The 15,934-nt window shown below is 38.1% G+C and overlaps 1 protein-coding gene across 1 annotated transcript in view; it reads left to right on the top strand.

Moving 5' to 3' along the window:
* The window catches only part of LOC139571423 (piggyBac transposable element-derived protein 5-like), a 41,476-nt gene that overhangs the window by 16,714 nt on the left and 8,828 nt on the right, over nucleotides 1-15,934 (top strand). Inside the window, exons 3-5 of the mRNA XM_071394274.1 lie at nucleotides 3,256-3,390; nucleotides 10,683-10,863; nucleotides 13,713-13,910. Coding sequence (XP_071250375.1) covers nucleotides 3,256-3,390; nucleotides 10,683-10,863; nucleotides 13,713-13,910 — 514 coding nt within the window. The remainder of the gene's footprint in view (nucleotides 1-3,255; nucleotides 3,391-10,682; nucleotides 10,864-13,712; nucleotides 13,911-15,934) is intronic.

Genomic DNA, 15,934 nt, shown 5'->3' with positions numbered 1-15,934 from the left:
AAGGCTGTAATGTAACAAAATGTGGAAAATGTAAAGGGGTCTGAATACTTTCCGAAGGCACTGTAACAACCAAAATAAGAACCAATATAACAGCCAATATAACAATCAATATAACAACCAGTACAACAATATAACAACCAATACAACAACCAATATAACATTTTAGTAAGGCAATAATAAGGCTGCATTGTCTTATTTGAAATGCCTGTTCAAATGTTCTAAATTGAATAACTCTGGGATGTGCCCAAAGTGTCAGTCAAGGTGTAGTGTACTCTCAACTATATACATAGTGTACAGGAGGCTGACAGTTTGCCTCAGCGTGTTCCCTGGTGACCATCAGGCGTTCCGCATGGCATGTAAATTCCCTGTCAGACATGGCGGATCAAATCAGCACGCTGCTGCCTCCCAGAGCTGACAGGGGAGGAAAGGAGTGTTGACTGGGCACCTTCCTTCTCCTCCGCTCCCCTCAACTTCAATCCCCTCTGTTCTGCTCCCCTCCACTCTACTTCCCTCCACTCCCCTCTGATCCCCTCCGCTCCCCTCCACTCTACTCCTAGGAGTCTAGATGGAAATGAGGCAGACCCACTCAGTCAGAGCATAGCATAGCACATCTGGTTTCCTTGTTCTCTCTCTCTCCCCCTGTCTCCCTCCCCTCTCTCTCTCTCTCTCTATATATATATATAATCTCTGTAAAAACCAGCAGGCATTGTTCAAAACCCTCATCATTTTCCAATGCAAATACTTTCACCCAGACATCCACTTTATTATCTGCACTTACTGCTGAGTTCCAGGGACATTTATATCACTGAGTCCAGTAGCTGTAGAGGTATGAGGTGAAATATGCCCTCCATAGCTCCACAGTGGGGGGTTGGTGATATCCTGTCTCTGATTGGGCTGCCTCTGTCTGGGGCTCTGATCAGCACAGCCTGGGGATGGATGTTCTGTCTGAATAATGAATGCCTTTTCCCTGGCTGTGGCCAAGAAAAAGTGTCTACCAAAATGTTCCATGTACTGTTTTTTTCTGTCTGTGAAGCCTACCTCCTTCCGCCTCTGCCTGTTATAATGAGAATAACACAAGCCTTTATAGAAATGTTTTTTCTTCCCCCTTTTAGACAGCTCATTAAGTGAAGTTTCTACTTTAAGACGAAATAAAAGGTGCATGTCAAAGCCTTCCAGTGCATCTCTGGCATAGCAGGGGTTCTTTGGAAATTACATTCAAATTGCTGAGCTTTGTGGCACTAACAATTCTGCTTAGGTAGCTGTCCAATGCTACTCTCTCTCATTAACATACACAACACAAACACCTCTGTTTAGAGATCTAGCACGTCTGGCAAATAGAAGGTGTACCTTTTTGTTTCCATCTCTGTCTTCTCAGACACTGTGTCTCTCTCAGGTAGGTCATGGCTCTCAGAATGCCACCTATCTTAGCTAATGCAGTAGCTGTCAGACAGATAGAATTCATCTTTGTCATGGCCTCCACTGAGATGAAGTCATTGGGGTTGAGAAATGGGTTTGATACACATCCATCCTCCACAGGACAAAGACTAACAGAGCATTAACAGATGGTAGTAATATCAGTAGAGCACAGGGTCTAAAGGACAGGTCTATAGCCATACTGTCATATTTCAGGCAGCAGTGAAAAGTCAGACAATACACAGATTTGTGACTGATTTCACCCATGTAGGAATAACTGAATAATTTAGAAAATCCTTTTGTGAATCCTTTTGATGCTCAAGATCTGTTTAATGAGGGAGACCTGTAGATAACTATCAACAGCTGCTGTTTGTTTCCAACTGAATAATTAATATCTCAAACACAGTGCTTATAACAAATTCCTCTGGTCAACTGTCACCATGTCTCTGTGTCTTATTGACCTATTTGACTCCATGTAAAGGATCCAGGTGTTTCTATCACCAACGTGACATTGCATCAACAAAACAAATCAATATAGGGGAAAATCAACCTGGAACAACCAGTCACATCATGCCTTCTCTACAGTGCTCAATACATGTCTGAAATACCTGCTCCCTGATCAGTTCAGGTTCTCCTGCAGACCTAGAAACCATTTTTCGGTACTTCCTCAGTCAGGCGGCCTGCCGTGTGTCTGTGTGTCTTCCCAGTGGTAGGAGGTGTGATTTAACAGAGATGTAGCAGGCAGCACATCTACAGTACTCAATATGGCCTGTTCTGTTCTGGGCAAAACAAACACCACCTGTGCCTCGTTGTGGCTCCTTGGTCTGGTGCAAAATCACTGTGGCAACGCATGCCGGGGCCGTCCAGCCAACTTGACATTCTGCAGACTAGAAAGCCAGCCAGACAGATAGAGGGGTTAGACACACTGTTTCATTAACAGTAGGATGTTAAGATGCTCCCTAGCTTTTGTCTGTAGTCCACACACATAGAGTACGATCAGTCAGCAACAGCTACCATGCTGCCACCCTCAGGCATTTAATGGTTCAGTACCCCCACATCCCTGGTTATACACCTGCTCTTGGCTGAAGGAGACATCCCTGGTTATACACCTGCTCTTGGCTGAAGGAGACATCCCTGGTTATACACCTGCTCTTGGCTGAAGGAGACATCCCTGGCTATATACCTGCTCTTGGCTGAAGGAGACATCCCTGGTTATACACCTGCTCTTGGCTGAAGGAGACATCCCTGGTTATACACCTGCTCTTGGCTGAAGGAGACATCCCTGGTTATACACCTGCTCTTGGCTGAAGGAGACATCCCTGGTTATACACCTGCTCTTGGCTGAAGGAGACATCCCTGGTTATACACCTGCTCTTGGCTGAAGGAGACATCCCTGGTTATACACCTGCTCTTGGCTGAAGGAGACATCCCTGGTTATACACCTGCTCTTGGCTGAAGGAGACATCCCTGGTTATACACCTGCTCTTGGCTGAAGGAGACATCCCTGGCTATACACCTGCTCTTGGCTGAAGGAGACATCCCTGGTTATACACCTGCTCTTGGCTGAAGGAGACATCCCTGGCTATACACCTGCTCTTGGCTGAAGGAGAGGTTTACTTTATGTTTGTTGTTTCATTGTCCAGAAGGAACCTGCAAGTAAGCATTTCGTTGGACGATGTATACCATGTGTATCCTGGACATACTGTACGACTAATAAACTTGAGGATGCCTTTGAATATGAACTGTACAAACTGCTAGGGGAAAGATTGACATGTTGGTGAGGTGATGCTGTCCCAAAGGTACTCCATGACGTAATACTGATGCTTTCCCTCTGTCCCAAAGGTGCTCCATGAGCCCCTTATTGACGAGGACCCGGTGTTCATCACCACATGTACGGAGAGAGAGCTGAGGAAGAGGAAAAAGAGGAAGTTCAGTCTGTGGGTCCGCCAGTGCACATCCACTGGTTTCATCTGTCAGGTACTGTGTGTGCGTGCGTGTGGGCGCATGAAAGAAGAAAGGGAGATGGCGAGAGCAGTGGAGGAAGAATGAGGGGAGGGAGGGACTGCAGCCTCTTGGTTTTCTACTCTTATATCTGGGAGCTAGCCCAGATTTGTGACAAAGACTGTCCACCTTCAATTACGCCCAGTACAACCACACTGGGGCTTTCACAAGACTAGTTGCAATTGGTCTAGACTGTAGAGGACACCAACACTGCAGGACAGGACAATCAGACCATGCCCTTCCCCCTCACTCAGACACAGCTGAGAGATCCAGACAAACTGTGATTGGATGACTGATGTGGGACCATCCAGTGCCTCAATCAGTCTCCAGAAACAAATGTTTTATTACTGATTCCCAGGAGAAGGCGCCAGTCCACTTAGTATAATTGCTCTCTGTTCTTGGTGGGAGTATGATACGCCAAATGACTGCTGCCCCATGCCTCAAACAGATCCAGGAAGACATGAGAATGTATGGATATGCACGGGCCGTGTCCCAGTTGGTGGGAAGAAGAATCAATCGATTATGTCCTTTTTTTGTGTAGCTTTCTCTTACTTGAAAACTACAGGGTTAGTATTATTGTCAATAGAAAACAACAGGGTTAGTATTATTGTCAATAGAAAACAACAGGGTTAATATTATTGTCAATGGAAAACAACAGGGTTAATATTATTGTCAATGGAAAACTACAGGGTTAGTATTATTGGCAATGGAAAACTACAGGGTTAATAGTATTGTCAATAGAAAACAACAGGGTTAGTATTATTGTCAATAGAAAACTACAGGGTTAGTATTATTGTCAATAGAAAACTACAGGGTTAGTATTATTGTCAATAGAAAACTACAGGGTTAGTATTATTGTCAATAGAAAACAACAGGGTTAGTATTATTGTCAATAGAAAACTACAGGGTTAATATTATTGTCAATAGAAAACAACAGGGTTAGTATTATTGTCAATAGAAAACTACAGGGTTAGTATTATTGTCAATAGAAAACAACAGGGTTAATATTATTGTCAATAGAAAACAACAGGGTTAGTATTATTGTCAATAGAAAACTACAGGGTTAGTATTATTGGCAATGGAAAACTACAGGGTTAGTATTATTGGCAATGGAAAACTACAGGGTTAGTATTATTGGCAATGGAAAACTACAGGGTTAGTATTATTGGCAATGGAAAACTACAGGGTTAGTATTATTGTCAATGGAAAACTACAGGGTTAGTATTATTGTCAATGGAAAACTACAGGGTTAGTATTATTGTCAATGGAAAACTACAGGGTTAGTATTATTGTCAATGGAAAACAACAGGGTTAATATTATTGTCAATAGAAAACTACAGGGTTAGTATTATTGTCAATGGAAAACTACAGGGTTAGTATTATTGTCAATGGAAAACAACAGGGTTAGTATTATTGTCAATGGAAAACTACAGGGTTAGTATTATTGTCAATAGAAAACAACAGGGTTAATATTATTGTCAATGGAAAACTACAGGGTTAGTATTATTGTCAATGGAAAACTACAGGGTTAGTATTATTGTCAATGGAAAACTACAGGGTTAGTATTATTGTCAATGGAAAACTACAGGGTTAGTATTATTGTCAATGGAAAACTACAGGGTTAGTATTATTGTCAATGGAAAACAACAGGGTTAATATTATTGTCAATAGAAAACTACAGGGTTAGTATTATTGTCAATGGAAAACAACAGGGTTAGTATTATTGTCAATGGAAAACAACAGGGTTAGTATTATTGTCAATGGAAAACTACAGGGTTAGTATTATTGTCAATAGAAAACAACAGGGTTAATATTATTGTCAATAGAAAACTACAGGGTTAGTATTATTGTCAATAGAAAACTACAGGGTTAGTATTATTGTCAATGGAAAACTACAGGGTTAGTATTATTGTCAATGGAAAACTACAGGGTTAGTATTATTGTCAATGGAAAACTACAGGGTTAGTATTATTGTCAATAGAAAACTACAGGGTTAATATTATTGTCAATAGAAAACAACAGGGTTAATATTATTGTCAATGGAAAACTACAGGGTTAGTATTATTGTCAATGGAAAACTACAGGGTTAGTATTATTGTCAATGGAAAACTACAGGGTTAGTATTATTGGCAATGGAAAACTACAGGGTTAGTATTATTGTCAATGGAAAACTACAGGGTTAGTATTATTGGCAATGGAAAACAACAGGGTTAATATTATTGGCAATGGAAAACAACAGGGTTAGTATTATTGTCAATAGAAAACAACAGGGTTAGTATTATTGTCAATGGAAAACAACAGGGTTAATATTATTGTCAATGGAAAACTACAGGGTTAGTATTATTGTCAATAGAAAACTACAGGGTTAGTATTATTGTCAATGGAAAACTACAGGGTTAATATTATTGTCAATAGAAAACTACAGGGTTAGTATTATTGGCAATGGAAAACTACAGGGTTAGTATTATTGTCAATAGAAAACTACAGGGTTAGTATTATTGTCAATAGAAAACTACAGGGTTAGTATTATTGTCAATTGAAAACTACAGGGTTAGTATTATTGTCAATGGAAAACTACAGGGTTAGTATTATTGTCAATGGAAAACTACAGGGTTAGTATTATTGTCAATGGAAAACAACAGGGTTAATATTATTGTCAATAGAAAACTACAGGGTTAATATTATTGTCAATGGAAAACTACAGGGTTAGTATTATTGTCAATGGAAAACTACAGGGTTAGTATTATTGTCAATGGAAAACTACAGGGTTAGTATTATTGTCAATGAAAAACTACAGGGTTAGTATTATTGTCAATGGAAAACTACAGGGTTAGTATTATTGTCAATGGAAAACAACAGGGTTAGTATTATTGTCAATGGAAAACTACAGGGTTAGTATTATTGTCAATGGAAAACTACAGGGTTAGTATTATTGTCAATGGAAAACTACAGGGTTAGTATTATTGTCAATAGAAAACTACAGGGTTAGTATTATTGTCAATGGAAAACAACAGGGTTAGTATTATTGTCAATGGAAAACTACAGGGTTAGTATTATTGTCAATGGAAAACTACAGGGTTAGTATTATTGTCAATAGAAAACTACAGGGTTAGTATTATTGTCAATGGAAAACAACAGGGTTAGTATTATTGTCAATGGAAAACTACAGGGTTAGTATTATTGTCAATGGAAAACAACAGGGTTAGTATTATTGTCAATAGAAAACTACAGGGTTAGTATTATTGTCAATGGAAAACAACAGGGTTAGTATTATTGTCAATGGAAAACTACAGGGTTAGTATTATTGTCAATAGAAAACAACAGGGTTAGTATTATTGTCAATAGAAAACTACAGGGTTAGTATTATTGTCAATGGAAAACTACAGGGTTAGTATTATTGTCAATGGAAAACTACAGGGTTAGTATTATTGTCAATGGAAAACAACAGGGTTAGTATTATTGTCAATGGAAAACAACAGGGTTAGTATTATTGTCAATGGAAAACTACAGGGTTAGTATTATTGTCAATAGAAAACAACAGGGTTAATATTATTGTCAATAGAAAACAACAGGGTTAATATTATTGTCAATGGAAAACAACAGGGTTAGTATTATTGTCAATGGAAAACTACAGGGTTAGTATTATTGTCAATGGAAAACTACAGGGTTAGTATTATTGTCAATGGAAAACTACAGGGTTAGTATTATTGTCAATAGAAAACTACAGGGTTAGTATTATTGTCAATGGAAAAGTACAGGGTTAGTATTATTGTCAATGGAAAACTACAGGGTTAGTATTATTGTCAATGGAAAACTACAGGGTTAGTATTATTGTCAATGGAAAACTACAGGGTTAGTATTATTGTCAATGGAAAACTACAGGGTTAGTATTATTGTCAATGAAAAACTACAGGGTTAGTATTATTGTCAATGGAAAACAACAGGGTTAGTATTATTGTCAATGGAAAACTACAGGGTTAGTATTATTGTCAATGGAAAACTACAGGGTTAGTATTATTGTCAATAGAAAACTACAGGGTTAGTATTATTGTCAATGGAAAACAACAGGGTTAGTATTATTGTCAATGGAAAACTACAGGTTTAGTATTATTGTCAATGGAAAACTACAGGGTTAGTATTATTGTCAATAGAAAACTACAGGGTTAGTATTATTGTCAATGGAAAACAACAGGGTTAGTATTATTGTCAATGGAAAACTACAGGGTTAGTATTATTGTCAATGGAAAACTACAGGGTTAGTATTATTGTCAATAGAAAACTACAGGGTTAGTATTATTGTCAATAGAAAACTACAGGGTTAGTATTATTGTCAATGGAAAACTACAGGGTTAGTATTATTGTCAATGGAAAACAACAGGGTTAGTATTATTGTCAATGGAAAACTACAGGGTTAGTATTATTGTCAATAGAAAACAACAGGGTTAGTATTATTGTCAATAGAAAACAACAGGGTTAGTATTATTGTCAATAGAAAACTACAGGGTTAGTATTATTGTCAATGGAAAACTACAGGGTTAGTATTATTGTCAATGGAAAACTACAGGGTTAGTATTATTGTCAATGGAAAACAACAGGGTTAGTATTATTGTCAATGGAAAACTACAGGGTTAGTATTATTGTCAATAGAAAACAACAGGGTTAGTATTATTGTCAATAGAAAACTACAGGGTTAGTATTATTGTCAATAGAAAACAACAGGGTTAATATTATTGTCAATAGAAAACAACAGGGTTAATATTATTGTCAATGGAAAACAACAGGGTTAGTATTATTGTCAATGGAAAACAACAGGGTTAATATTATTGTCAATGGAAAACAACAGGGTTAATATTATTGTCAATAGAAAAGTACAGGGTTAGTATTATTGTCAATGGAAAACTACAGGGTTAGTATTATTGTCAATGGAAAACTACAGGGTTAGTATTATTGTCAATGGAAAACTACAGGGTTAGTATTATTGTCAATGGAAAACTACAGGGTTAGTATTATTGTCAATGAAAAACTACAGGGTTAGTATTATTGTCAATGGAAAACTACAGGGTTAGTATTATTGTCAATGGAAAACTACAGGGTTAGTATTATTGTCAATGGAAAACAACAGGGTTAGTATTATTGTCAATGGAAAACTACAGGGTTAGTATTATTGTCAATGGAAAACTACAGGGTTAGTATTATTGTCAATAGAAAACTACAGGGTTAGTATTATTGTCAATGGAAAACAACAGGGTTAGTATTATTGTCAATGGAAAACAACAGGGTTAGTATTATTGTCAATGGAAAACTACAGGGTTAGTATTATTGTCAATAGAAAACTACAGGGTTAGTATTATTGTCAATGGAAAACAACAGGGTTAGTATTATTGTCAATGGAAAACTACAGGGTTAGTATTATTGTCAATGGAAAACTACAGGGTTAGTATTATTGTCAATAGAAAACAACAGGGTTAGTATTATTGTCAATAGAAAACAACAGGGTTAGTATTATTGTCAATAGAAAACTACAGGGTTAGTATTATTGTCAATGGAAAACTACAGGGTTAGTATTATTGTCAATGGAAAACTACAGGGTTAGTATTATTGTCAATGGAAAACTACAGGGTTAGTATTATTGTCAATGGAAAACAACAGGGTTAGTATTATTGTCAATGGAAAACTACAGGGTTAGTATTATTGTCAATAGAAAACAACAGGGTTAGTATTATTGTCAATAGAAAACAACAGGGTTAATATTATTGTCAATAGAAAACAACAGGGTTAATATTATTGTCAATGGAAAACAACAGGGTTAGTATTATTGTCAATGGAAAACAACAGGGTTAGTATTATTGTCAATGGAAAACAACAGGGTTAGTATTATTGTCAATGGAAAACAACAGGGTTAGTATTATTGTCAATGGAAAACTACAGGGTTAGTATTATTGTCAATGGAAAACTACAGGGTTAGTATTATTGTCAATGGAAAACTACAGGGTTAGTATTATTGTCAATGGAAAACTACAGGGTTAGTATTATTGTCAATGGAAAACTACAGGGTTAGTATTATTGTCAATGGAAAACTACAGGGTTAGTATTATTGTCAATGGAAAACTACAGGGTTAGTATTATTGTCAATGGAAAACTACAGGGTTAGTATTATTGTCAATGGAAAACAACAGGGTTAGTATTATTGTCAATGGAAAACAACAGGGTTAGTATTATTGTCAATGGAAAACTACAGGGTTAGTATTATTGTCAATGGAAAACTACAGGGTTAGTATTATTGTCAATGGAAAACTACAGGGTTAGTATTATTGTCAATGGAAAACTACAGGGTTAATAGTATTGTCAATAGAAAACAACAGGGTTAATATTATTGTCAATGGAAAACAACAGGGTTAGTATTATTGTCAATGGAAAACTACAGGGTTAGTATTATTGTCAATAGAAAACAACAGGGTTAATATTATTGTCAATAGAAAACAACAGGGTTAATATTATTGTCAATGGAAAACAACAGGGTTAGTATTATTGTCAATGGAAAACTACAGGGTTAGTATTATTGTCAATAGAAAACAACAGGGTTAATATTATTGTCAATGGAAAACAACAGGGTTAGTATTATTGTCAATGGAAAACTACAGGGTTAGTATTATTGTCAATGGAAAACTACAGGGTTAGTATTATTGTCAATGGAAAACTACAGGGTTAGTATTATTGTCAATGGAAAACTACAGGGTTAGTATTATTGTCAATAGAAAACTACAGGGTTAGTATTATGGTCAATAGAAAACTACAGGGTTAGTATTATTGGCAATGGAAACTACAGGGTTAGTATTGTCAACTACATTGTGTGATGAGAACTAGCGTATCAATCAACTTGTCTGATCAGAAGTATTTAAATGTAAATGGTAGTCAATGGAGCTAAGCCAGCAACTCAGATTGTAGGAGCCACATCAATGTGGCTAATTGGAACACTAGCCACTACACAGACCATTCCTGAGATCATTATGTATTCATTTGTATATGTCAGTGTATGACATTTTACATTTGACATTTTAGTCATTTAGCAGACACTTTTATCCAGAGCCACTTACAGGAGGAGCAATTAGGGTTAAGTGCCTTGCTCAAGGTCATATCGACAGATTTCTTTGCCTAGTCGGCTCAAGGGATTCGGACCAGCGACCTTTTGTTTACTGGCCCAATGCTCTTAAACGCTAGGATACCTGATGACATTGTGGTGGTATTGACTGTCTCTGTCTCTCTTCCAGATCTATGTGCATCTGAAGGAGGGCCAGGGTCCTGATGGGTTGGCCACCCTGAAGAACAAGCCTCAGCTCCACAGTATGGTGGCCAAGCAGCTGTGTCAGAACCTCTCTGGCCGCAACAGCATCATCTTCACCGGGCCCAGCATCACCAGCCTCAACCTGTACCAGGAGTTTGAGAAACAGGGTAGATCTTAATCTTTCATCCCATTTATCTCTTTACTCCTCATTCTTTCCATCCACCTCTTTCCTCTCTTTCACTCTCTCTCTCTCTTTACAGTACTGTAATCTCCTTCCTGCTCATCCTCTGTCGTTTTTAATTACCATAAACGACCTCCGGCTACTGTAGCACTGAAATTGAAGACTGTCAATTGAAGTTCACCTTGAGACTTCCCTGAGAACCAAGATGTAAATTGTGTGTATTCTGCTTCCATGCCTACCACCTACTAAGCTGCGTAACTGGCCATACAGTAAACTGTGAAGATGACGTACATTAAATTCTCCTGATTCTTATTTTGGAAACCGAGAGCACCAGTACATCCTACTGTTAATGAACAGAGCAAACAGCCTAGTGAGATATGAATAATTTTAAACTCCATAAAAATTTGAAATGCCATTGTCTTTCTTTCACCCCTTGTTGAGTAAGAGGTGGTAGAGGGAGAGTCTGTCCTCAGTGCCCTCTAGGCTTTATCCTCTGATCTCAATCTCAACACTGACTGGGCACCTTTAAGGCCAGACAATTGATTCACTGTTTAACAGATTTTCCCCCCAGAAAAGTGAGGCGAGCGAGCAAAAAAAATCACAAAAAAATCTAATTTGTTCATGAGTTGGATAAGGAATAACAGTACTTTACAACATTGTCCTAGGCTATATGGACATGAACAATAGGCGAAATATTCAATTTCAGACTGATTTTCCGATTATTATTATTATTATGAATACACAAATGAACAGTAATGAACATTATTCACATAGAACATTGCATTCTATTATACATCCTATCATATTCAAAAATGATAATACATTCATACATAATTTAATTTTTTATCAGTTCATTAATCTACTTAATTGTATAGCCTAACAAATTCAAGAATGATTGACAATAAATAATTGTAATCAAATTTAAAATGTTATTGCATAATAATGAGTTAATTACGTGAATGCATCTCTATAGCCTAGGCGTTAACAAAATATTCACACAAATATGATTAGGTCTCTCATAGACTAGTAGGCCTTGTAGAAAGAGGGTCAATCTAGTTAGGTCTGCAAAATTAACGTAGCATTGGAAAAAATACATAAATCCAGCCATAGAGTATAACCCTTAATCATAAAAAAAATGATGTTGTTTATAACATGCACAATTAGAAGCATCAATCTATATAGAATACCCTGACTACACCGCAAGCGTTACAAAATAAATGTAGGAATATATGTTATTCAATTATTGCACTCACACTGCTCGCGCGCGCCAACGAGAGTCTGCGTTGCCAAGAGCTAAAATAGAAGTCATTCGTATTTCTGACGCAGATCGCGCTGCAAGTCCTGCCTCTCCCATCTCCTCATTGGTTTATAGAAGCAGGTACCCACGTGCCATCTCCTCATTGGTTATACCCACGTGGGTGATTGAAAGACGAACTGTTTTGCCGGTTGTCGTGGTAATACTATGAAAGTTTAGATGCCAATCACCATATAAGTTAAACGATGAAAAAGCCTGGAAGGAGGAGAGATGACTAGAAACGATTCGGTTGACCGTTTTTATGTGTGGATTAATTGTTGGAGTAGAGGACCTTGTGCATTTCAGGTAAAATAACAACCTAATGTTTATATCCCAGGACAAATTAGCTAGCAACAGCAAGCTAGCTAAATAGGACAAATTAGCTAGCAAGTGCAAGCTAACTAGCTAAATTGCCATAAATGTTTAATGCTTTTCGACCTGTCCCCAAATTAATGTAATTGGTTCAGAGTTTGTTTTGATATTATAACCTGCGTGTCGTGATCGCGTAGCCGGTTTGGGTTCCGGAGCGTGACTAAATTCGAGCCCAGTAACTTTGCTCACCGCATTCTCCTTCGATTGTCTCGTCTGGCTGCCACGAAAAGCCCCACCTGCTGATCTGTACGAAGTGTGTGCGTGCCACTGGCGATGTACTTGCTAGCTGTTCTCCGCGGCGCATCTTCACTTCAAACGCATTCCGTCTTGGTGTTATCAGTTGGTTTACTACTACTGGTCGTACCGGTAAAATGTAAGTTATGAATCGCAAATCACCATACAGCTTACACACTTCAATTCATTAATCATTTTGAGTTCAATTTGGTTGTCCAAAATACTATCAGTTTGCACTGTGTCTTTGCTGATGAATGCCCTGATCTCTGGCCAGTTAATTGGTGAAATTACTTTGTTTCGTCTATTATTCCCTTCTAATAGATCTGAAAATGATGCAATAACAATGCATTTAAACAACTATTTGTTTATAATGGGATTCGTCCCACGTTTAATCTGGACACAGATAGTTGGAATTTGCGCTGGCTTCAGCCATGACTGCATGAGAGAGAAATGTAACATCTGCAGGTGTGAGCGTGTGTGTTTCACTGTCCAATCCGAGGCTTGAACATGATCTGAGCGTGTGGTCTGAGGCTGCTTGGTCTCTTGGGCATCAACTTGGGAAAGCCTCAAGGGAGAGCGGACAGTGCATTATAAACAAAGAGATGATATTGGCCAAAAAATAAAATATCTGATTTTTTATTTTTATTTTTTTCGGTGTGTGGCGAAAAGTGAGGCGGGGCATCCGTTAAGCAGTAATTCAACTTTGTCCAGCCTAATCTGGGCCATCTCTCATTTAGCAGGAGGGTGGGTTATAGGAAAGAAGAGGGCTATATTCAGCACACATCAGGATCAAAACTCTCACAAGTACATTACTTTGTGCACACAGAAGTAAATTTAGCAGTGCGGTGGAACATTTAGCTGAAAATCCTTTTTGTATGTTGTACCATCCTGAACGTGTCCCAAATGTCTAAAGGTGTGTGTTTGTCCTCTGCCAGAGATCTACTGCTGTGGGCTGCTGAGCACCAGGAAGAGTGACTGCACCGGCCTGCCCCAGTGCATGCTGGTGAACCCTGAGAGCCCACAGCAGAGAGGCCAGTCCCGCAGCATGATGAGAGGCAACACCTCCCTCATCAGCTGGTATAACAAGGGACACTTCTGCTTCCTTACCAACGCCTATTCACCTACCAAGGAAGGTGAGTACTCCCGCTCTGCAACCAGTGTTATATTAATAACGTTTTCTTTTTCATACATTTTCATTCAGATGCGTTTAGGTGGATGTTTAAACTGTGTTCAATCATGGGCATAGATTTGTGGTGAACTGCCTTCAATTTTAAAACAAAACGTTTCTACTTATTTTGATCATGTCAACCTACTGCATCACTAGAATGTTCTGAAATGGAGCATCATTATGAAGCTCTTTAGGGCTGACTGATACAAAATGAGTCACCACCCACCATTGACATGATGTGGATTTCCCAGATCAAAGTAACTCCTAGGTGTTAATGCACTCATAATCTACCCTGTAGACTGCTGGGGAACCGTCATGAAACACCTCATCATTCTCTCTCCCTGTATGAGGATGGAGTGATGATCAGAGATAATGAGAAAATCCCTGTTGTGTGGCATGTGAAAAGGTCTCTCACCTCAGACACATTTCATCCCATTTGTAAAATAAGAGGTGAGAAAATGCATTATATCTGGATAGATAAACAGCATGGATCCAGAGTAGATGAGTGGAATCGATGGAGAGTTCATATTTCCACTCCCGAGTGGCGCAGCGGTCTAAGGCACTGCATCTCAGTGCTAGAGGCATCACTACAGACCCTAGTTCGATTCCAGGCTGTATCACAACCGGACGTGATTGGGAGTTCCATAGGGACAATTGGCCCAGCGTCGTCCGGGTTTGGCCGGTGTAGGCCGTCATTGTAAATAAGAATTTGTTCTTAACTGACTTGCCTAGTTAAATCAAGGTTAAATAAAATAAAAACATGCAAATAAACAAAAGCTGCATTATTAGTGTTGTATTCAATGAGGAAAATCCACCCAATCTGAATGAATCCTAGAGAGGATGTAGGTATTTTTCATTGTCCCTTAATCCAGTACAAATTATCTCACTACTGATAATATAAAAACCCAAAATACAGCAAAACACAACCCCCTCCCACCCCAACCTTCTGTTTTCCCTCCTATCGTTTCTTATACATACTAGTCATTATTTTCTTTGGATGGTTAAGTGGTGGTCATTTACATTTTACATTTACATTTTAGTCATTTAGCAGACGCTCTTATCCAGAGCGACTTACAGTAGAGTGCATACATTTTATTACATTTTTACATACTGAGACAAGGTCATAGCATTTCATTATAGCTACAGAGAAAGCCATCTGACCTTTGAATAAATATAACACTGTATCATTGGTGAAATGGCTGTGAAATGAAGTAATCATGTGAACGACTGAAGCTGAGGCAATGGTGAGGGAGAGTCAGAAATATTTCCAAATTGAGACCTTACCAAGTCTGCTGCTAAATTATATTCTTAAATTCTGTTAAGAAAAAAATCCATTGTGTTTCCTGACTGAAATGAGGTTACTCTGATCTCGCATTTATTTTTCAAATTACCCTCCAGTAACTTTCCAATTTGTAGTGTAATTAGCATAAACTACCTGAGGATCATTTTTATGGAAGCTACAGATGGAGGTTCAGTCAGTAACCGTATCAAAGGCCTGCTAATGGTTCAATTGGGATCCAGGGGACTACTAGACTTGTTCCCTCGCAGCTACCTCCGTAATTACACTAACTCCTCATGTTCATCTATTTTTCATGTGGTGCTTCACCTGTAATCAGTTTATTTTAGGTATTGGGTTGATACTTTTAAAAATGCGTTTCTCCTAGCTACACTAGTAAGCACTCAGTCCTGTTTTTCTTGTTACAGATCAAGGTATTTTCTGCAGAATATATTGGTTATTTTGGCGCTATAGTGAGAAACGATCAAAATTGGATTTTGAGGCCTGCAGTTTAGTTATGTACAGCATCACTCTTTATCCAGTTACAGTTGGGCTATACTTTACTGTTAAGATATTATGCCCCAAATGTCACTTGTATTGTACTTTGTCACCGAGTCTGAACATCAGTTTACATAATACTTATTTTTTTAACTCAGTGAAATTTGATTCCCACTCCCATTAGCCTTCTCTTAGTCATGTGTTGGGTTCCAGCT

This window comes from Salvelinus alpinus, chromosome 3 (assembly GCF_045679555.1).
Source record: "Salvelinus alpinus chromosome 3, SLU_Salpinus.1, whole genome shotgun sequence".
Taxonomy (NCBI): Eukaryota; Metazoa; Chordata; class Actinopteri; order Salmoniformes; family Salmonidae; genus Salvelinus; species Salvelinus alpinus.
This window is presented reverse-complemented; position numbering and strand designations above follow the sequence as displayed.